Source organism: Nuphar pumila, chromosome 7, assembly GCF_984573655.1.
Source record: "Nuphar pumila chromosome 7, dmNupPumi1.hap1.1, whole genome shotgun sequence".
Taxonomy (NCBI): domain Eukaryota; kingdom Viridiplantae; phylum Streptophyta; class Magnoliopsida; order Nymphaeales; family Nymphaeaceae; genus Nuphar; species Nuphar pumila.
Window position 1 is genome coordinate 33108333 of NC_143255.1, and position 23782 is coordinate 33132114.

Below are 23782 nucleotides of genomic sequence, written 5' to 3' on the forward strand. Positions count from 1 at the left end.
TGAATTCTCTTCGGCAACCTCCGATGCTGAGTTTCCAAACAGGGCCTTTAATGAATCTACAAACCTCTCTCTCTCTCTCTCTCTCTCTCTCTCTGCAAGTTCCTGGATAATTAGTCTCAGTTAGAACAACTAGACTCCAAAACCATAACAACAGGAAAAGCATGTGTGCTCTTCTACTTTATCTTCTTGTAATTAAGTTGCGTGGAAAAATTGAAGCAGGCACTTTCTTATTCTGTTTTTTATATAATTTAGTGTTTCCTACCGGAAACAACTACAAGGAGGGTTTTCTTGGACGGTTGAGTTTTGGGTCTTAATCTTTTGTGATTGCTGAGAGGCTTTAAGCATGCGTTGAGAATGTTGAAATTGAGCAGCTTCCCTCCACTCCTCTGCTTTCCTGTGAACCAATGTCATTCTTTTCATGAGTTTTTCTTCCAGGTTTGACCTTATCTTCTGTATCTTCACCTGAGACAAAGACCATGTTTTGCATTATAACTCTCTATCAAGCAAATGGCACAAATTCAGAAGGCTGCAGTAAGAACGGTAACAAAAAAAACTTTCTTATTTTACTGCAGTTAAATGTCAAATACTCGAATCTTGGTATTGATACTGATAAAGAGAGTTGAAAAGTAGGCAAGGCAAACTTATTTGAGCCCAGTTATTGCGTTGCCATGATGCAATAACATCTAAATAACAATGATAATACTAGGAATGAAACATGGTGTCGTACCTACGTTGGCTTTTGGTTGTCGAATGCAGGCATGTCGTAAATAGCAATAAAGTTAAAATAACGCCAACTATGCCAAGGTGGAGATTAAAGAGGAACTATTCGGTGGTCTACATATCAATCAAATCAATAATTTTCAAGCAAAGATTCCAATGTTTGTTGGTGAAAAATGTAAATGACTTCGCTGCACCCCTTCGGTGGTGGCAGTGAGCTCAAATTCAAAAGGAGAATAGTACAACCTGTGAGTTGCAAGGACACAAAGGGAAACAAACGTGACACAAAGAGAGTACGGGGCTCAATATGGCAGGTGGGAACCGGAAATCTCCATCAAGCCAACAAAAGGTACCGAAATACAGGATGTGATCATGCGAGGCATCGGAACAGTCATTGGCTAGCAGAAGATTTAGTCTTATATCTTTTTAAGAGGAAGAAGAGCTATGGACAAATAAGACACTTTCGTCGCATCTTAGTAGAAAGCACTCACAATAAAGCGTGTTTTTGTAAATTTTTCTAAACTCAAAGGGAAACCCCACAGAGCAAAGCAGGTTATATGTCCCCCCCCCCGAACAGGGCAGTTAGCTACATCTCATGATCGGGGTCCCAAAGAGCACCACGTATGTAAGCATGTGCATCTCGTATCCCCATGTTTGTCAGCATTAATTAGCGTTGGAGTTTGATGCGATTGCAAAGACTTAAGTACCCTCTCCTCCATTGGTGCAAAAAAAAATGACGGCTCTTGAAAATGAGTGGTTGTAAAGACTTAAGTGCCCCGAAGATGATTATTTAAGACCCAGTCTCTGCACTGCAGGATTATCCGAGAAAGAAATCTCTCCTGGAGGAGGCCATGAACATCAACCCTCTTACTCTCTCTCTCTCCCTTCTATTTCTGCTTCTGTGCACATCCATTAGAAGATCATACATTGCTCCATCAAGCACCGACTGACCTGCACATTGACTGTTGTGGAGCCTGATTCAAAGTTTTTACCCTTACAGGAGGAGGGTTTGGGGGCTCATCCCAGCGTGGGTAGCATCATTCAACTCTCACACTCTCTTTCTCTCCCTTCTATTTCTGCTTCTGTGCACATCCATTAGAAGATCATACATTGCTCCATCAAGCACCGACTGACCTGCACATTTACTGTTGTGGAGCCTGATTCAAAGTTTTTACCCTTACAGGAGGAGGGTCTGGGGGCTCCTCCCAGCGTGAGTAGCATCATTCAACTTGAAGAGTTGTGAAGTCTGATTTAGAGTTTTTACCCTTACAGAAAGAGGGGTCTGAGAGCTCCTCCCAGTGTGGGTAGCATCATTCAACTTGAAGAGTTATGGAGTCTGATTCAGAGCTTTTATCCTTACAGAAGGGGGGTCTGAGGGCTCCTCCCAGCGTGTTCATGGCCTTTTGCCCTTACAGAAGGGGGGATTTACATTTCGTAGAACACCCGTCACCGGAACGAGATGAACACCCGTCACCGGAACGACGGCTCTGTTGAGACCTCCTCGCTAGGGAGAGGAAGACGACGTGGTGGAGCTTCTGCTGGCCATCCTCAGCGTGACTGCACCGACTGGGTTGCTGTCGAGGAGGAGGGCGAGAACGGTGACTCTTAGCTTGGGCAATCTTTCTTTTGATGATTGTGGTTGTAATGTATCGTTGAAGTTAAAATGAGGAATGAAATGACAATAGAAATTGCTGAAAATTTACAAAAATAAACTAGACTCAATAACGAAAACACCACTTTTTACGGATTTGGAATATGACCTTCGGTTAGGGAGATATGGCTTTGACAAGTTGATCCTAATTTGCGGAAGACACTACAAATCGCTATAGCGATTTGCGGAAGACACTACAAATCACTATAGCGATTTGCGGAAGACACTAAAAATCGCTATAGCGATTTGCGAAAGATACTACAAATCGCTATAGCGATTTACGGAAGACACTACGAATCGCTATAGCGTTTCGCGATTTGCGGAAGACACTACAAATCGTTATAGCGATTTGCGAATCGCTATAGCGATTTGCGGAAGACACTACAAATCGCTATAGCGATTTACGGAAGACACTACAAATCGCTATAGCGTTTCGCGATTTACGGAAGACACTACAAATACTACAAATTGCTGTAGGAAAGCCCGATAATATTACAAATCATTGTTGGAAGGCCCAAAAAATTTTTGGTCCGGATCGCTATAGCGGGATCCGCGCCGGGGGGGGAGCCCCCGGACCCCCCTCCTGTAAGGGCAAAAACTCTAAATCAGGCACATAAGTAGAGAGAGAAGGGAGAGAGAGTGAGAGGGTTGGTGTTCATGGCCTTCTCCAGGAGGAACCCTTTACCTCCCTTGATTTCTTCTCTACAGAGAGAGAGGGTTTTACAGTGTTTTACGAAGAAGGAAGAAGAAGAAGATGACGATGGAGCAATGTAGGATCGTCTGTTGGATGTGCACAAAAGTAGAGAGAGAAGAGAGAGAGAGTGAGAGGGTTGGTGTTCATGGCCTTCTCCAGGAAGAACTCTTTGTTTCCCTTGATTTCTTCTCTAGAGAGAGAAAGGGTTTTACAGTGTTTTACGGAGAAAGAAGAAGAAGACATGTTTGTCCTTTTTTTAAACAGAAAAAGAAGAAGACTTTGAAGAGTCAACATCATCCTCGACTTTCTGGATGGAGGACATGTTTGTCCTTTTTTTAAACTATTTGTTTTTTCTTTTTTGAATGAAGGACATTTTTGTCATTTTCTCAAACCATCACTTTTTGAGAAGAATAGCAATAAAGGGTACTTAAGTCTTTGCAACAACACCAGAGTCCGATGCAAAGTTATGTCAACATACACAGGAATACGAGCCCCATGTGCTTGTATACGTGGTGCTCATTCAAAGCCCCGAACACAGGCGTGAGATTCAGTGAATCATTGGGGGCGAACATACACCACCCTCTCCCCACATAGCCCTAGTTTTGGAAATTCACCACATTGTTGCTTTTATGTTTCAAACATTACAGTTTCCCACCAACTTAAAAATGAAGAAGCCAACAGGGACTCACAAGTCATCTGACATGAGAAGACCACGGTTTGAAACCCACGGGAAGCAGGGACCTAAAGGGTTTCATCAACCTGAAGCTTCACTGTGGGGTTTTTTCCCTTGGCTAAGCCAAAAAAGGAAAAAAAAACTCAAAAAATGGAGAAAGCCAGTAACAGCAAAAATACAAATGGAGAAACCTAATCTTGTAAAGTCTACTTTTGAAGATTCTATGCTTTTATTAACTTCGGAGAATTTCCGCAGGTTGTTTATGAGTTTGTACCAGTGGTATGGAAATCATGAACTGTTTTGCACTTATCAAATGGAACAAACTAAATACTTGGGAGAGGGAAAACTGGGAAAACTGTGAAAACTTTCCACAGAGCAACCGACCTCTAGCTTTCTTGACTGAGCCTCTGCTTTTGCATTTTGCAGATTCACCCATGCCTGAATCTTTGCTTCTTCCCTCTGATACCTAAAAACCACAAGAAGCAATTAGCCAGACAAAAGTTAAGCAACTTTGCAGTGGAGAAGAACAAACAAAAAGAAAAACAAATCATGAGAAGTTAAAACAACAAAAATAAACTTGGCCCATTTAGTAATGGTCACAGGCAAAGCACGCACAGATTAGCTCAAAATTCAAAAAGCTGGAGCCAGAAATGGTTTCAGACCAAACAAATAAATGAATTACTGTAACTTAAAATCCAACAATAGATTTAATTTGCAGTTGAGTACACACACATAGAATCCATCAAAATCACAAAAAACGAAAAAAACTGAATAAATTTCTTCCGTTGAATCTTAACCACCACATCGACTTCGACGTGCTAACTTGACCAGAGTATGCAAATTTCTCCAAGAAACAAGAGAGAAGACGAACACCAACATCATCAAACAATTCATAATAAGAAACTGGCACAAAGAATGCGTTACCGTGCATCAGTTACCTTATACAACACTTGTTTTTCTCTTCATCTTCCCAAATAGAAGCTTTGCAATCTCCAATGCTCTTCTTCCCAGCCCCCACCTCAAAATGTCTCAAACTCCTTGAGACCTCTTCTTCTCTCGAACTCCAATTTGACACGTTAAGATCGGTCCAACCGAACTTATTCCCAAGCTCAAGCTTGGCGAAATGGTAATCATGGATCTCAGAGATGTCTATGGGTGAAATTGGTGGAGGACCACCCAGCGGCCCAGACCATGCAGCGGGTGTGTTGTGCCTGGGTGGTGAAGGCATCTTGATGGGTGTTGGGCACCTTGAATTCCTTGAGCTCACAAGAGGTGTCATCTCTGTTCCAACGTCTCTGTGATGAACCTCTCTCACCACCTCAGTACCAGCATCCTTCATAGGTTCACTCACAGAACTTCTGAACAAGCACCCTTCTTTCATTGGCTCACAATATCTAAAATTTGAATTCACAGGTTCCACATTATCTGTATATTTATCTGAACACAAGTAAAAGATCACTCAAACAGAAGTACGGTTTTCAGTGAAGTAATAGTGTTTTATCATCAACAATGAGTAAGAAGAAGAAAGAGAGAAGGATGAAGATGGTACCAAGAAAAGCGGATTTTTTATCAGAAGGGATATGTCCTTTGCTGCTAGGGACTAAAGCAGACATCTTTTCATCTGAAGCTCTGACCTTTTCGGCAAACAGCTCAGTTTTGTAGGTGAGAGCTTGTTGGCATTGTTGCCTTGTGATCCTTTGAGGCTCAAGTGTTATGATATGGGCTGGGGACCCATTGCAAGAGGAGCTAATGAGCCACTTCTCTGCATCATCCCGTTTTGAAGGGAAGGGCTTTCTTGAGAAATTGGCAAGGGGTGAACCAATGTTGTTGACAGATAAAACAGGTCTACCAGGTGTTGATGGAGCTTCCAGTAGCCTTCTTTGACCAATGAGCAGCCCTCCTTCCGTTCTTCTATGACTAGGACTATCTACAAACCCTTTAGGCCCTATGTTTGCCTTAGAGAGAGGTAAAGACTTCACAAAATCTGAGGTTTCCCTCAGGTTGAGCTTGCACAGGGGATCAGGGTGGTCTAGAAATATTTCTGAAAATGGGTCTTCTGCATCTTTACTGAAAATGCTTGTGTTCCCTTCCAGTGGTGATTCCTGATGCACCAACAAAGAAAAAAGAAGGCTATTAGAAGTCATCATCACTCAAGAAAGAGAGCGCATGCAGAAGACAGAATATAAAAAGTTGGAGCGTTACATTGTTGGAGTGGAAAAAGTATGGGCTTTGGAGATGCTTTCGGGTCTTGAGATCCATGGTGGAAATGGGTGAGAGGGTTACTGATTTAGGGCTTAAGGAATCTCTTGATGACTCTCTGCTGCTGGCTTCCTCTGTTGAACCATTCCGTTCACCTGGATCCTTTTCCAAGAGAAAATGACAGTGGCTTTACTGGTTGATGGTTAGGCATTGACTGTAGCAGACCTGATTCTTCCTCTTTTGAGCTCTCCAAGAAAATACAGCGGAGGCCTTGTTGGGTTGAGAGAGAGAGGGAGAGACAGAGAGAGGTGGAGGCAGAAAACCGTGAGCATGAATATCCGGTGTTTTTTATGGGGAAGCTTCTTGTTTGATATGGTTTCCTGTACAAGAGTATAGACAAACCATGTCTTTTATCGTCTTCGTCACTGCACGTCAAAATTTATTTTTATTATTATTTTTACAGTTTACCTTTGTGTTTTGGTGAATCCAAATTCCGAAGTATCAAATAAGTCTAAGTTTGAATAAACAGGGTCAAATGCTCAACCATGGTTTTAGAATTTCTTTGGAAATTTTCATTGGGCAGCCCTACACATTCTCCTACGCTTTATTTATTTATATATGTATATGATTTATATGTATATATATATATAAGAAAGAGAGAAAATATGCAACCCTGTAAATTGAAAACATGTGAATTTTTTGTTTGAATCGAAATTGTTATAGTTTGAAATAAAAATATGTTACAAGTTTGAAATACAAATATGATGGGGGTAAAAATTGAAAGTTTTTTTTTGTTTACATTATTCCCAAGGCCCAAGTGATCTACAGAAAAGCCAATGATCTTGTGAAAGTTGGTCACAGGATCGACCTTGTGACCAACAATAACAATTTTTACTTTCTCAGCTGTGATTGATTGTTCATCCTCACGTGTCACCCAATCGAACATGCAAATATTTTATAATAGAAGATGACGAGTGGCCACAGTTTTAGAATAAAATAAAAGCATTTTTTCTTTTCCTCCTGGTAAAAATGAAAGAATTATTACCTTGAGTGATAATTGAGAACATTTTCCTGCTTTGGTGCCCCTAGTTGATCCGCCCTTCAATTCACGAGATCCTTGAGTCCAATCAGACCGGGTCCCTCCTACCTACTAACCTATTTTCAGCACCATTAGGGAGAAACTATCATGGAATTTGGGCAGTGGATTATCTAAGTGGAGGCCCCTTGATTTAACACAAGTGTAAATCATTCTTCTAGTAGAGTCCCCTTGTTTTAACTTCTCTAAATGGAGTAAATCATTCTTTTAAGAAAAACTAGTATAGTCCTCTGTTCATGCGTGGGTGGGCCAGTTCTTTGCTCAACACAGATCCAAGGGGTTGGCGTACTGGGAGGGGGCCTAGACAGTTTGACGGGCAGTCTAGGTTCAAATCCCATGGGTGTCATCCTTCTGTGTAAGCTAAGCTTGGCGACTCCCTGGGGTTAAGCTCTTGGAGTTTTATGCCAACATGCGCCTCGGGCGGTTTCTCCCAGTATATATATTTCAGACCCTATCCAACATCAGACAGAATTGGACTCTGTTTAGCTGCATTTGGTAAGCAAGAACCATATTCGATTATAATTGGATATGGACATAGTTTTGATTTTTCGTTACTTAATCCGATGAATATCCAAATTTGACAGATATCTGAAACCATTTACATGTAAAATGGAGGATCTTGCATGAGTTTTTTTACCGTCTGAACCAAATCTGAATTTGAATCCATATAGCCTACATTTGATTAATTGGACATTAAAGTGACCACGAATAGGAACTGTTTACATTCCTATGGTGGACCATGGGGCCTAGCGGCATGGCAAAGCAGAAAACACGAGTCAGATTGCGCTCAAAAACCTTAGTGCCCAATCCCTTTATTAGGTTCGTACAAACAACAAACTATTTTCAGATCGGGTCATGGATTATTGGAGAAGGTCCAAAATTCAAGACACCTACAACAAAATGTGTATTTAGATCCAATTTGGATTTTTCTGTTTGAACCTGTTTTTGGAATCAGATCCAATTTTGATTATTGCTTTTTTTGTATCTATATTTGCATCCATAAAAAGTCCCATCTGTTTCTGTTTTCACATGTAAAATGTTTGTTTCCATTTTTCACTGACCCAGTATTAATGTAAAATCAGGAACTGAATTTTACTCCTCCTCAGTGGATATTACTATATAGGATAGATTTGGACTCAGACCTATTGTTCAAAATCAATTTTGAATTTGGGTGAACCTTGGTCTAGCTTGGATCTGATCCATTTATACTCTTAATGATGCAGGGCTGCAGGAAGGCCATCCCTAAAACCTGCAGATTTGATGCTGAAACCTAGCTATGAAACCATAATATCTAAAAATAACTAGAAATTTAAATTTTTAGAAAACTGAAAAGTAACAAAAACTGAAAATCACCCCATAATTTATTAACCCATAAAGAACTGCCAGTCGTCTACAACTGTTCTAATTTTAGTAGACTTAAACTTTTTAATTTTGATTACTTTTTTTAATTAATATGAACTTCTTAACTCTTGTCACATATATAAATCTAATATTTTACATTATATAGTTATATGTTTGAACTATTTGATTTGCAAAAAATAGGTTTAGCCGTAAAATCTTATTACTTCTAGCTCTGAAATAATGTTTTTTTTAATTCTCTCTCTTCCAGCTCTAAAATAATGTACTTTTTTTTTTATAAATAAGTCAGGTCGAACTTGAGTTGTCTGGCCACTAGAATGAAACAAGCTTGAACACTTCAAGCTCAGTTCATTCAGCTCGTTTACCAGCTCTATCTCTGAGACATCACTGGTTCTCCTTTGATGCATGGACACATGATTCCGCGTTCTCAAAGCCCAACTATCTTACAAGGATATATGCCACTGGTTTAGTAAAGTGTCCCTCATGACACGATTGGACACACTAACATGAGTTCTGACTGTTTTCATATTTTTAATAATTGTTAAATAAGAATGTATATTTTAAATATTCAAACATCAAAAAAAATTTTGTTGATTAAATTTTTTTTAAAATTCCATGCCTTCATGCCATATTTTTTCAGAAAAAGTTTATAAAAATTGCAAGGTGAACTTGCGTGACAAATGTTAGGACGATCTTTTTAGACATAAAGCCCAAGCAACATGAAAACACCATAAGCAACACAGAGTCTACTGCCTACTCAATGCTTTTTAGCGTGAGACTGATGGAGCGTGGGTAGGGGTGTCAACGGGTCGGGTTTGGTTCGGATTCAGGTGAAACCAGACTTAATCTTGAATTGAGATGATGATACTGGGTCCGGACACAGGTCCAATTAGACCCATCACAATTGCAAAGACTTAAGTACCCTTTCTTGCTATTCTTCTCATAAAGTGATGGTTTGAGAAAATGACAAAAATGCCCTTTATTCAAAAAAGAAAAAACAAACAGTTCAAAAAAAGGACAAACATGTCCTCCATCCAGAAAGTCGAGGATGGTGTTGACTCTTCAAAGTCTTCTTCTTCTTTCTCCGTTCAAGAAAAGGACAAACATGTCATCCATCCAGAAAGTCGAGGATGATGTTGACTCTTCAAAGTCTTCTTCTTCTTTCTCCGTTCAAAAAAAAGGACAAACATGTCCTCCATCCAGAAAGTCGAGGATGATGTTGACTCTTCAAAGTCTTCTTCTTCTTTCTTCGTAAAACACTGTAAAACCCGCTCTCTCTCTCTAGAGAAGAAATCAAGGGAGACAAAGAGTTCTCTCTGGAGAAGGCCATGAACATCAACCCTCTCACTCTCTCTCTACTTCTGTGCACATCCAACAGACAATCCTACATTGCTCCATCAAACACCGACTGACCTGCACACTGACTGTAGCATCGTTCAACTTGAAGAGTTGTTGAGTCTGATTCAGAGTTTTTGCCCTTACAGGAGAAGGGTTTGGGGGCTCCTCCCAGCGTGCGTAGCATCGTTCAACTTCATTCGTTGTGGATCCTGATTTAGAGTTTTTGCCCTTACAGGAGGGGGGTTCGAGGGCTCCCCCCCCGGCGCGGATCCCGCTGCACCGTCAGCGGACGAGGGTCCAGGGGGGGCCGCCCCTGGCGGGGGGCTCGGGGGCAGCGCCCTCCGGACCAATTTTTTTGGGGCCTTCCAACAGCGATTTGTAGTGTTATCCGGCTTTTCTACAACAATTTGTAGTATTTTCGGGTCTCCAACGAGCCCTACAACGATTTATAGTGTTATCCGGCTTTTCAACAACGATTTGTAGTGTCTTCCGCAAATCGCTATAGCGATTTATAGTATTTTTGGATCTCACTATAGCGATTTGTAGTGTCTTTCGCAAATCGCTATAGAGATTTGTAGTGTTTTTGAATCTCACTATAGCGATTTGTAGTGTCTTCCGCAAATCGCTATAGCGATTTATAGTGTTTTTGAATCTCACTATAGCGATTTGTAGTGTCTTCCGCAAATCGCTATAGCGATTTATAGTGTTTTTGAATCTCACTATAGCGATTTGTAGTGTCTTCCGCAAATCGCTATAGTGATTTATAGTGTTATTCAGTAAGCAAATCGCTGTAAATCGCTACCCGAATTAGGACTAACTTGTCAGGATCATATCTCCCTAACCGGAGGTCATATTCCAAATCCGTAAAAAATGGTGTCTTCATTATTGAGTCTAGTTTATTCCTGTAAATTTTAAGCAATTTCTATTGTCATTTCATTCCTCATTTTAACTAAAAACCAGACCCTTATTATTTTGTATTATTTGAGTTGCACAACACCATTCTCGCTTGACATCCACATCTTGATTCTGGCATGCTCCCTGTTGGATTTTCCATTGATTTCTTCCAACCTTGCTTGAAACAAACATATGTCTTTCTCACCACGACACCCTGTGCATTTTTTGACCATGACACCCGGGACCCGTGTCGGGGGGGAGCCCCCAGACCCCCTCCTGTAAGGGCAAAAACTCTAAATCAGGCTCCACAACGAATCAAGTTGAACGATGCTACCCACGCTGGGAGGATCCCCCAAACCCTTCTCCTGTAAGGGAAAAAACTCTGAATCAGGCTCCACAACGAATCAAGTTGAACGATGCTATCCACGTTGGGAGGAACCCCCAAACCCTTCTCCTGTAAGGGCAAAAACTCTTAATCATGCTCCACAACGAATCAAGTTGAACGATGTTACCCACGTTGGGAGGAGCCCCCAGACCCCTCTCCTGTAAGGGTAAAAACTCTGAATCATGATCTACAACTCATTTAGTTGAATGATGCTACCCACGCTGGGAGGAGCCCCCAAACCCTTCTCCTGTAAGGGCAAAAACTCTGAATCAGGCTTCACAACGAATCAAGTTGAACGATACTATCCACGTTGGGAGGAGCCCCCAAACCCTCCTTCTATAAGGGTAAAAACTTTGAATCAGACTCCACAACTCATCAAGTTGAATGATGCTACACACGCTGGGAGGAACCCTCAGACCCCCCTTCTGTAAGGGTAGAAACTCTGAATCAGACTCCACAACTCTTCAAGTTGAATGATGCTACCCACGCTGGGAGGAGCCCTCAGACCCCCCTTTTTCGTAAGGGTAAAAACTCTGAATCAGACTCCACAACTCTTCAAGTTGAATGATGCTACCCACGCTGGGAGGAGCCCTCAGACCCCCCTTTTCTGTAAGGGTAAAAACTTTGAATCAGACTCCACAACTCTTCAAGTTGAATGATGCTACCCACGTTGGGAGGAGCCCTCAGACCCCTCTCCTGTAAGGGTAAAAACTCTGAATCAAGATCTACAACTCATTTAGTTGAATGATGCTACCCACGCTGGGATGAGCCCCCAAACTCTCCTCCTGTAAGGGTAAAAACTCTGAATCAGACTCCACAACAGTCAATGTGCAGGTCAGTCGGTGCTTGATGGAGCAATGTAAGATCTTCTGTTGGATGTGCATAGAAGCAGAAATAGAAGGGAGAGAGAGAGTGAAAGGGTTGATGTTCATGGCCTCCTCCAGGGGAGATTTCTTTCTCAGATAATCCTGCAGTGCAGAGACTGAGTATTAAATAATCATCTTCGGGGCACTTAAGTCTTTACAACCACTTTTTTTCAAGAATCGTCATTTTTTTTGGCACCGATGGAGGAGAGGGTACTTAAGTCTTTGCAATCGCATCAAACTCCAACGCTAATTAATCCTGACAAACATGGGGATACGAGACGCACATGCTTACATACGTGGTGCTCTTTGGGACCCCCGAACATGAGATGTAGCTAACTGCCCTGTTCGGGGGGGGGGGGGAACATATAACCTGCTTCGGATCTCTTAAGAAGGTTATGGGACACCTCATTTAATTTTATATTTTAAAATGCACTTTTTGTTTAATTATTAGAGAATTCCATTTTTCATCCTTTTTCTTATTCCATAGAAGTGATTGTACAAATAAGCACCTAATCACCCTCCATCTTGTGAACATGGCCTGTCAGTTGTGGGGCCCAAGGACTGATGGAGGGCGATCAGGTGCTTAACGTACAAATTTTGTGTCATGTGATTCCACCTGATCCGGACTCTTACCTAAACAAGTCAAGGTTTTCGAGAAACATAATTCGAGACCTAACTTTTCACTAAAACTAACAGATAGAGATGAATATATATTTGTATATGTGTTGAATATGATAGATTTAATTAGAATTGACCTTTGAATCATGTTTATTCAATAAAGTTTTTTTAAGTACAAAAAATATCAGTACATTAGTAGTAATGAACTTTTGCATCAAATGAAAAAAATCTGTACACAGGTCAGATTTCGGCAATCCAAAATGCAGGTGCTACTAAAAAATCATACAGATCACTTGTATAATATTAACTGGAACTATGAAAAAAAGAAAAGAAAAAAGAAACTGGCTTTGCTAAGTTGGCTGTGATCAGTAGAAAACACTAACCCAACAGAGACTTAATGCTAATTTCGTGGTTAGGGTCCATACATAAAATCCCATTTTCAACCTCTGCCTTGAAAAAGAATGTTTTAATGATTTTATTACGCAATAGGAGCAGTTGTGCTAAAAGAGAGTGCTATCTACATCATTGCCGAATGATTTTTTATAATACATAGCTCACGGGTAAACCGTGTTACTTTCACTAAGGTTTTTTTTTCTATATTGATACGGAGAAACCGCACCCAAGATCACAGACCTAACCATGCTGACTCTGCCTGCCACTTACAATCACTGCCCTGCAGCGTAAAACTCCCTGGGCTTACCCCTTGCCCTGGTTTGCTCAAGAAGTGACGCCCATAAGATTTGAACCTAGACTTTTTTTTTTTTGATATTTATATGGAGAAACCGCCCCAAAAAATCAGAGGCCTAGCCGCGCCTGCCACTTACAATCACTGCCCTGCAGCATAAAACTCGGCCCCGGCTTGCGCAAGGAGTGATGCCCATAATATTTGAACCTAGACTGCTTGCCTAGCGCCCTAGGCCCCACTATGCCAAACCGCTTTAGGACTTCCCACTAAGGTTTCCCTGAAAAGTTAGGTCTTGAAAGCATGCCGTTTTTTTATCTTTTGAATATTAGGCTTAATGTGGTATTCTAAATGAAGTTGTCCCTAAATCATTAGATCCTAGTTTCATTGGTAACCCATATCATGGGGCACTATCTGGTGTGAATTAGAGAGGCTGGATCAAGCAAGAGTGCTGATTGCCTTCCAAGCCATTCATCCACAAATGAACGACATACAAACCACAATGGTTGGGGTACCATGCCTTTGATGGGCCCACCGATGTTGTTTACCGTTAAAATGACTTGACATCCAAAGGTGCAGTAGAACTGTATAGGGGCACTCGGGACCTAACCCATACTCTAAATTAGGGAGGTTTGCAACATTGAAGTGGATGAGGCCGGATCAGTTTGCAATCACATTTCATACATTAAGTGTGCTGCTACACGTGAGCACCATACATCTTTTGGATGCAGTGTGTGAGCAGTGGGGCACAACGGAGGATGTGCGGCGCTCAAGTTGCAGTAACACACTCAATGTGTGCAATGTTATTACACCGGATCCAGATTTGAGGTAGATGATGCAACTTCACTGATAATTAGGTCGAACAACTGAAGAAAACAGCTTGGGATAGTTTAAGTGTAACACCTCAAGTTTTTTAACCTTTTTTGAAACACACAAAAAGTTAAATTTTTTCTTAAAATCGACAACGAAAACATCTTCGACTAGAGTTCAAAACCTCATACAGGTTACATTCCAAGAAAAAAAGATTGGTTTTTTACACCGTCGCAACATCTTGCATATGTTCCAGTAATTTATTCTATATTTGTGTTTTTGTAAGGGGTCAGAACAACCCTCTACTAGGAATACAATGACAAAGCATGCATGCATAGATACATGCATACATGAACCATATTCTTTTCACGCATTCACTATAACTGAATAATTAACAACACGTAACATGTTACCCAATAATTATAACACCATTCTAAATCATATGCATGTCTTAACAAAGAAATTGCAACATCCTACATGTCATGGATAACTTACAACTCTTTTATCTACCTTTCTTTTTTAAATGGTGCATGTCTTGATTCGGTACATGCACATTCACTTTCATTTTTCTTTCACAATACTCTGGATACGACACATACACATCCAGGATTAGATGCACAACCCAGAGGTATATTCAATCAATTGATGTTTTATTATCTTGGCCTTGCACATCCTCTCTAGTATCGAGTGAGGGGTGAGACTATCGAGAGAGAAACCCCAACACTATTGAACCAGATATATCAGTCTTTTTGATAAGTTTTACCACCACCTCGCATCATAAGTGGTAGCTATCCCCTATCTCCGTAGTTGGAGAAGCAACTTTTCATGCTTTAGAATATCTCATAGAGTCAATTGTACCATTTACTCTCTCATTGTAGGCCCAAATGGATATATATACATATCACTTACTATTCAATACATGCTTAAATAATAATTTTTCTTTTATAATTTCAATAGCTTCCACTGGGCACCCACACATATGTTTTCAATTAACCCATCATAACCATTATGCTTAACTTGTTCATCCTTACAAAGATTTATCATATCTTGAAAATAAATTCTCCGTCAGATTATCTGGTTTTGGACCTGTATACCCTCACATATATTGTCTTACCCAGATTACCTAGTCTTGGGCATGTATACCCTCACAGAGATTGTCCTAGCCGGATTACCTAGTCTTGGATTCACATATCCTCATAGATATTGTTCTCTTAGAAATAATTCTTCAATGGTTTATCTGATCATAAAATTTTTACATGATTAAACATCATCATCGTAAGGTTTTCGGCCATCCATTTGAGGCGCAATCACTTTTCAATTCAGTTGATCATACAGAAGGTCATGAGCACCCATTTAGTCTCAAATCACACATCTTTTCAATACAATATCTATGGACATGTCATGCATGACATATTAACGTGCCTAAGCACAAGCAACACTTTCATAAGTATGATTCATCAATATTCATTCCCATATTATCCATTCACATGCTATCAATCTCATGCATACACATTTTCGATATCATGCAAGGCATATAATCAATGTCAAACATTGCATATTTCAACACTGTGCTGTAGATTGTCATGCATGTGCATATTTTTAGTTCTATCAATAGACATAACATGATTATATTGATTTCCTATGCATTACAATGCAAAACTATCTCTTTTTGGACTATAAGGTACTTAACAATGCATCACAAGTGAAGTTATAACAAAAAAAAGTCTCTTGGCTTGTTCTTGGGGTGATTCATTTGAATCTTCAGCTTGAAAGCCTTTAACCGGATTCAAAACATGAAGAACTCATACCTAAACACCCAAGAGTTGACTCTTCGGAGATCAGGGGTCGACTCATCCAAGTCAAGAACAAAATAGCATAAACATATCAATTTTCACAATAGGGGTCAACTATCTGAACTTGAAGACTCGACTCACTGTGTTTTGGGGTCAAAACCAACAAAAACGGGATTGGGGGGTCGACTCTTTATTTTTAGGGGTCGACCCATTTTCTGCAGAAGTCGACTCTCTATATACAGAGGGTTGACTCTGCTTAAATGCATAAGGTTCTGCTTTCTGACACAAGGGTCGACTCTTGAATTTTGAGGGTCGACTCTGCTACTATCAAAGGCCTATACCCAGGTCAGCACGAGGGTCGACTCTGCTACTATCAAAGGCCTATACCCAGGTCAACACGAGGGTCGACTCTTATGGCCTTCACAACCTTAACAGAAAGCAACAAGGGTCGATTATGTTTACAGAGAGTCGACTCTTGCGTTTCCATCTTTTCTATAACTCAGTTTTTGCTGAGTTTTGTGTATCGAATCTTCGTCTAAATGGACGTATGAGTTGCATAAACATTCACAACTCTATAAAACAATAAAACAACAGTTTAGTCTGAAGAAACAAAGAAAAGTTTATTTAAAATAAACGTGCATCGATTCTCAAAATGTATGTACATTTATATTACGAGAACGAAATCTGTTTGCAATGTTTCTCATATGTAAACCTTGTAAAAATCATCTAGCATGAAGAGCCTAATGCTCACAAAGTATATACCTATGCATACAAGTTAGGTCAAGATAAATCTACCTCAATTAATTCTTGGTTCTTTTTGTTCTCAACGCACGCAACTCCACCTAGCTTGATGGAGCTCCACACGAAGGCGATGATGGTGGCAGCAATTTGTAAGAGAAGAACAAACCAGAAAGGTGGGAGGTTGTGGTTGGTGAAGCAGGTCTTCCACTGATCTCTAAATTGAGAGAAACAAAGAACATGAGGGTGAACTCCTATTGCTAGTTTCTAACACAGAAAATAGACTGAGAGGACGAGCTTTACAACTGCCGTCAACTCAAAACCAGAGAGAGTGAGTGAGGGGTCTGAGGTCTTCAAAACCACCAAACGAGAAAGGGAGATAAATCTGAAATGAGAGGGAAACTGCCCTTTTTATAGGCAGAGAGAAGTGGTTGAACCAGTTGAGGGGGAGAGGCGTTCGTGTGTAAACGCAAATGGAGTAGGATAACGTACTAGGTATGGAGCTGATGAGAGAGAGAGTATGATCAATGGTGAAGGGACCCATATGGGTTGGGGTAGATCGGATGCACTCCGACCCATATGGTCCAACCAACCTATACAAACACACACAAAGGTTGACTCTTCTGGGCAAGGAGTTGACCCTTGTGGTCCCTTATGCCCTACAACACCAAAACACTAAAGGAGGTTGACTCTCTTTACATAGGGTCAACCCTCAAAGGGTCATTTTCAAGCAAGGAGTCGACCCTTTTTGGTCAAATATCCCATAGAATTTATCGGAGGTGCCTCAAACTCATTTTAACTCTGATTTTGATGAAACAAAGACCATTTTCTTCAAAATTTTACTACAAATACAATCGTATACTCAAAACCATAAAATATGCCTCAGGCTATCTGTTTTAACTATTTATAAAAATTTGTGGGTATTACATCCTACTCTTCTTAAATAAATTTCATTGGCAAAATTTCTATCCTTGGTCTAATTGAACAATTCAGGGTACTTTTCCTCAATACCGTGATTATCAAAAGATGGTGTACCTAGCCATACTTCTAGGTTCTTGATATCACACAAGCATATAATAATAAAACAACAATCAGTTCAACAAGAAAATACTTACAGAGCGATACTAGTTGTTTAACGTGCCATGAGCCAATATTTTCAACCCGCTCTGATACTATTTGTAATGCCGCAAGATTTTTAACCCTGTTTTAAACACGCAAAAATTAAAACTTTTATCTTCTTATTAAAATTGACAGCGAAAACATCTTCGACTAGGATTCAAAACCTCAGGCGAGTTACATTCCAAACAACAATAACTATAAGACTGAATTCAAATAGTAACGTGTATCTAAATCCAGCTCCCAAAGAAGAAAAATGATTGGCTCTCGATGTCGCCGCATCATTCTGCATCTATTTCAGTAATCTCTTCCATGTTTGTGTTTTTGTAGGGACTCAAAACAACTCTCTACTAAAAATACGATGACAAAACATGCATGCATAAATACATGCATACATGAACCATATTCTTTTTATGCATTCACTATAACTGATTCATTAACAACATATAACACGTCACCCAATAATTGTAACACCATTCTAAATCATATGCATGTCTTAATAGAGAAATTGCAACATCTTACATGTCAATTATAGCTTATAATTCTTTTATCTACATTTCTTTTTTAAATGATGCATGTCTTGATTCAGTACATGCACATTCACTTTCGTTTTTCTTTCACAATACTCTGTGGGTACGATACAGACACATCTCATATTAGAGGCACGACCCAGGGATATATTTAATCAATTGGTGTGTTATTACTCTGGCCTTGCATATCCTCTTTGGTCTTGGGTGAAGAGCAAGACTATCGAGAAAGAAACCCCAACACCCTTGAACCTGATATATCAGTGTTTTTGATAAGTTTTACTACCACCCTGCGGCATAAGTGATACTTATCTCCTATCTTCATAGCTGAAAAAACAACCTTCTGTGCTTTAGAATATCTCATAGAGCCAATTGTACTGCTTACTCTCTTATTGTAGGCCCAAGTGGATGTACATACATATCACTTATTATTCGATGCGTGCTTAAATAATAATATCTCTTTTATAATTTTAATAACCTCCACTAGGCACCCATACATATGTGTCAAATTAACCCATCATAACCATTACACTTAACCTGTTCATCCTCATAAAGATTTATCGTATCTTGAAAATAAGTTCTCCATCAAATTACCTAGTCTTGGAATATACACCCTCACAAAGATTGTCCTTCCCGGATTACTTGGTCTTGGGCATGTATACCCTCATAGAGATTGTCCGAGCTGGATTACATGGTCTTGGATTCCTATATCCTCATAGAGATTGTCCTCTTAGAAACAGTTCTTCAACGGTTTACCTGATCATGAAAATTTTACATGATTAAACATCATCGTCATAAGGTTCTCGCCCACCCATTTGGGGCACTATCACTTTACAATTTGGTTGACCATACAGAAGGTCATGAGCACCCATCTGGGCTCGAATCACATATCTTTTCAATAAAATATTAATGAAAATGTCATGCATGTCATATTATCGTGCCTAAGCACATGCAACACCTTCATAAGCATGATTCATCAATATGCATTCATATATTATCCATTCACATGCTATCAATCTCATGCATACACATTTTCGATATCATGCAAGGCATGTAATCAATATGAGGCATCACATATTTAAATACTGTGCAGTAGAGTGTCATACATTTGCATATTTTTAGTTATATCAATAGACATAACATGATTACATTCATTTCCTATACATTATAATGCAAAATGGTCTCTCTTTGGACTATAAGGTACTTAACAATGCATCACCAATGAAGTTATAATGAAAACAAGTCTCTCGACTTGTTCCTGGGGTGATTCATTCGAATCTCCAGCTTGATAGCCTTTAACTGAGTTCAAAACATGAAGAACTCATACCCAGACACCCAAGAGTCGACTCTTCAGGGATTAGGGGTTGACTCATCTGAGTCAGAAACAAATCAATATAAACATGTAAATTTTCATAGCATGGGTTGACTCTCTGAACTTGGAGAGTCAACTCATTGCGTTTAAGGGTCAAAACCAACAAAAATGGGGCTGGGGGTCGACTCTTCATTTTTTAGGGTTGACCCATCTTATGTAGGAGTCGACTCTCTGTAAATATAGGGTTGAATATGCTTAAAAGTAGAGGGTTTTGCCTTCTGAAACAAGGGTCGACTTTGCTGCTGTCAGAGACCTATACCCAGGTCAACACGAGAGTCAACTCTTTAAAAGTATAGGGTAACTCTTCTGGCCTTTACAACCTGAACATAAAGCAGCAAGGGTCGACTCTGTTTATAGAGGGTCGACTCTTTGTGTTTCTAGCTTTCCTGTAAGTCAGTTTTTGCCAAGTTTTGCGTATCGAATCTGGCTAAATGGACGTATGAGTTGTGTAAACATTAACTTGATAAAACATTAAAACAATAGTTTATTCTGAAGAAACAGAGCAAAGTTTGTTTAAAATAAACAAGCATTAGTTCTCAAAATGTATATATATTTACAATATGAAAACAAAATCTTTTCGCAATTTTTCTCATATGTAAACCTTTTAAAAATCATCCAGCATGAAGAGCCTAACACTCACAAAGTCTATACATATGCATACAAGTTTGGTCAAGGTAAACCTACCTCGATTAATTCTTGGCTTTTTTTGTTCTCAACACACATAACTCCACCAAGCCTGATGGCGCTTCACACGAAAACAATGATGGTGGCAGCGGGTTGTAGGAGAAGAACAAACCAGAACGGTGGGAGGTTATGGTTGGTGAAGCAGGCCTCCGACTGATCGCTAAATTGAGAGAAACAAAGAGCAGGTGGGTGACGTCTTGCTGTCGGTTCCTAACAGAGAAGAGAGGCGGAGAGGATGAGCTTTACAGCTGCCATGAACACAGAACCAGAGAGAGTTAGTGAGGGGGTCCTCAAAACCACCAAACGAGAGAGGGAGATGGATCTGAAATGAGAGGGCAATTGCCCCCTTTTATAGGTAGAGAGAAGGGGCTGCACCAGTTGAGGGGGAGAGGTGGTGGTGTGTAAACGCAAATGGAGTTTGCGTGAGAGGGTGGTGGTGGTTAGAGTAGGGTAGCATACTAGATAAAGGGTTGGTGGGAGAGGGAGTACAGTTGATTGTCAAGGGACCCATATTGGTTGGGGTGGATCGAATCCACTCTGACCCATATGGTCCAACCGACCTACACAAACACACACAGGGGTCAACACTTCTGGGCAGAGAGTTGACCCTCGTGGTCTCTTATGTTGTAGATCCAAGTGAAAACCCAGCTTTTGAGGTTGGAGAGTCTAGCCGAGTGCCCACCAGAGGGACTCAGCAGGATTCAGTTAAGGCAATTGGGTCAGTTGAGGCATACCAGGGGCATTTGGTCAGTTCAGTTAGTCAAGAAGGGTGACCAGCACCAAGATCGTGTCAGTCCGTGTGGCTTCAGTAGAGGTAATAGAGCCGTCGACAATAGATTTTGATGCTTGGGCCGCTCGGTCCTTGGTGCCAAACGGAAGGTCAACCCTATAAATAGGTGAGGCATTTGTAAAATGGACACTATGTAATCTGGACAAATTTTGAGAAATAGAGTTTCTGTTTTCTTTGGCTCCAATTGGAGATGGTCTGAACTTAAGGATCGGTCTTTCTAGTCTCATTTATAAGCTAGCAAAGGATTTCCATTTCATCATTTCTTCTTCATCCATTCCAAGTTTTACTGCTGAAGCTACACGATAGTTAAGAAGATGAGTTGCAGAGAGTTGATGCTGTTGCTCAGATCTATAATCGACATTCACATGTAGCTACTGTAAGCAGATACACTACCACAACATCTGGATCACATCTTTCGATCGTCGCATAGGCATAATCTGTGTATTGCTTTAGACGACTCATTGAGCACAATAGCTCATGATCGTCTCCTCTATATTAGCAGATGAGTGCAAGCACAACATTTGTTTAGCTAGTCTCTTAGCTAGACTTGACACAATTCTTTTATAGCTGCAGTAGCTTGACTGTTAACGATTGGAGCTGGAGATCGCCACAACGCTTTGGTAGCACATTCCATACCACACGCATCAAGCATCCGATGTCTTTGAGTACACACTCATAGTGTCGATCTACCATGTCCAGCTAAGTGCACTAACACTAATACTTTTAAGGCCTATTATGTTAGTGATATAGGATTCTTTCTTTATCGCAGGCCTAAGTGCATCGAAGCATTGCACATTCCTCTGCAACAATATTGCTGTGAGTGGACACATGCAGAGAGCTTAGCTGCTTTGATGTGCTGCGAGCGAAGTGTCTCCTTATACCTGCGTGCGCTGTCTTCTTGCTTCTACGTGCGCTGATCTCCTTGCGCGTGTGTGCGCTAATCTCCTTGCACCTACGTGTGTTGATCTTCTTTCGCTTGTGTGCGCTGATCTCCTCATGCCTGCATGTGCCGTAGACAAAGCACCTATGTGCGCCAACTGAATTGTGCCTGAGTGTGCATCTGATTGTGTGAGCACTTGCACGCACCATTATGCGTGAAGATCATTTTGCGCTTGTATGCGCCAAGCGACATATAACACATGAGTGTGCTTTCTCAGTTGTGTACCTGCATGCATCAAACTTTAAAGGTTGGCAGTGAACGATCATTGGCCGAAGCACAACAATTGGTATCAAAGCCATGCCACCAAAAGCGATGCCGCTCAAGGAGATTGTGCTAGAACAATTGCAGTAACGTGTGGAAGAAAGACTTGAGGAGAATGTCACCCGAACAGTCTCAGTAGAAGGCAAGTTAGACCAATTTGACAGCAAGATAACTACGTTGCAGTAGAACTTTACAGAAATGATGGCAAAGATGAGGTCACATTTTTGCGCCGCTAGAAAGCAACCGCAACAACAAGAAATTCCACTGGATGTGCGCATGTCAGATGCGTAACCTGTTGGTGATTGTGAGGCTGCAGCGGGGCCTTTCGTGATCCATGCACGTGATGTGCAGGGGTTGCATGATGGTCATTATGAATTCTTGGTTATGACATTTGGGTTGACCAATGTGCCAGCCACCTTTCAAAGAACTATGAATGATATTTTTAGACCTATGTTGTAAAAGTTTGTGTTGGTATTCTTTGATGACATATTAGTCTATAGTACTAATTGAAAAGATCACCTCAAGCATGTGAGGATTGTGTTGAATGTGTTAAGAGAACATACTCTTTTTGCCAAGCGAAGCAAATGTAGCTTTGGACAAGAGAGTGCGTCTTATCTTGGACATATAGTGGGAAGCCAAGGTGTGAGTATCGATCCGGACAAAATTGAAGCCATGTCTAGTTAGCCTACTTCGTGCACCATCAAAGCCTTGAGAGGTTTCTTGGGTCTTACGGGATACTATTGCCGATTCATTCGACACTATGGCATAATTTTTCAACCTCTTACGACATTATTAAAAAAGAACTCGTGAGGATGGAATGGTGAGGCCGAGCAAGCTTTCCAAAAGCTTAAGCAAGCTATGGTTAAGGCACCGATTCTTGGTTTGCCCGATTTTAATAAAGTCTTTATCTTAGAGACTGATGCTTGTGACATTGGGATAGGGGCAATCCTAATGCATGAGCGACATCCATTGGCATACTTAAGTAAAGCTCTTTCGGGAAAGAGCAAAAGTTTTTCTACTTATGAAAAGAAACTTTTTGCCATTGTGTTGTCTTTAGAGAAGTAGAGACCACACTTACTTGGGAGACATTTCCTAATCCAAATGGACCACCAAAGTCTCAAGTATATTTTACAACAACGAGTCTCAACTTCTCTCTAACAAAAGTGGTTGACTAAGCTCATAGGGTATAATTTTGAATTTAAGTACAAGAAAGGTGTTGAAAATGTAGTAGCCGATGCATTGTCTAGAAAGATGGAAAATAACTCTCTTAGTCATTTCCAAAGTCACTTGCACATTTGGGGAAAGAATGAGCCAAGCTCAAGTTGAAAGTGAAGAGATTCAAAAAATTATTCAAGAGTTGAAAGAAGACTCTACTAGTCATCCCTCTTATATGGTGAAGGAAGAGAAGTTATATTTTGAAGTTAAGTTTGTATTACCTAATGACTCTCCACTAATTAATAAAGTTTTGAAACACTTTCATAACTCAAGAGAGGGAGGACATGAAGGTATGCACAAAACTTGGCAAAGAATCAAATTCGAGTTATATTGGCCCAGAATGAGGAAAGATATAAGGAAATAT

The 23782-nt window shown here is 40.4% G+C and overlaps 1 protein-coding gene across 1 annotated transcript; it reads right to left on the reverse strand.

The window, feature by feature from the left end:
* Positions 1 to 258: 258 nt before the first annotated feature.
* Positions 259 to 22481, reverse strand: LOC149831826 (uncharacterized). The gene is made up of 6 exons (XM_090013088.1): positions 22168 to 22481; positions 16571 to 16730; positions 5285 to 5837; positions 4674 to 5172; positions 4120 to 4201; positions 259 to 462 (listed from the first exon to the last, which is right to left on the reverse strand). The coding sequence occupies exons 1-6, from the start codon at positions 22479 to 22481 to the stop codon at positions 259 to 261; spliced, it is 1812 nt and encodes a 603-aa protein (XP_089869214.1).
* Between the last annotated feature and the right edge of the window lie 1301 nt (positions 22482 to 23782).

Bases quoted from the DNA above. Each gene is read 5' to 3' on its own strand.
- LOC149831826 (XM_090013088.1), bottom strand. From the start codon at position 22,481: ATGCGCACATCCAGTGGAATTTCTTGTTGTTGCGGTTGCTTTCTAGCG. The intron at 16,731-22,167 runs GTACACAACTGA...CTCTCAATTTAG, and splicing joins TTAAAGTTTGATGCATGCAG to AGATCAGTGGAAGACCTGCT. The intron at 5,838-16,570 runs GTAGATTTATCT...TTGGTGCATCAG, and splicing joins AGAACCAAGAATTAATTGAG to GAATCACCACTGGAAGGGAA.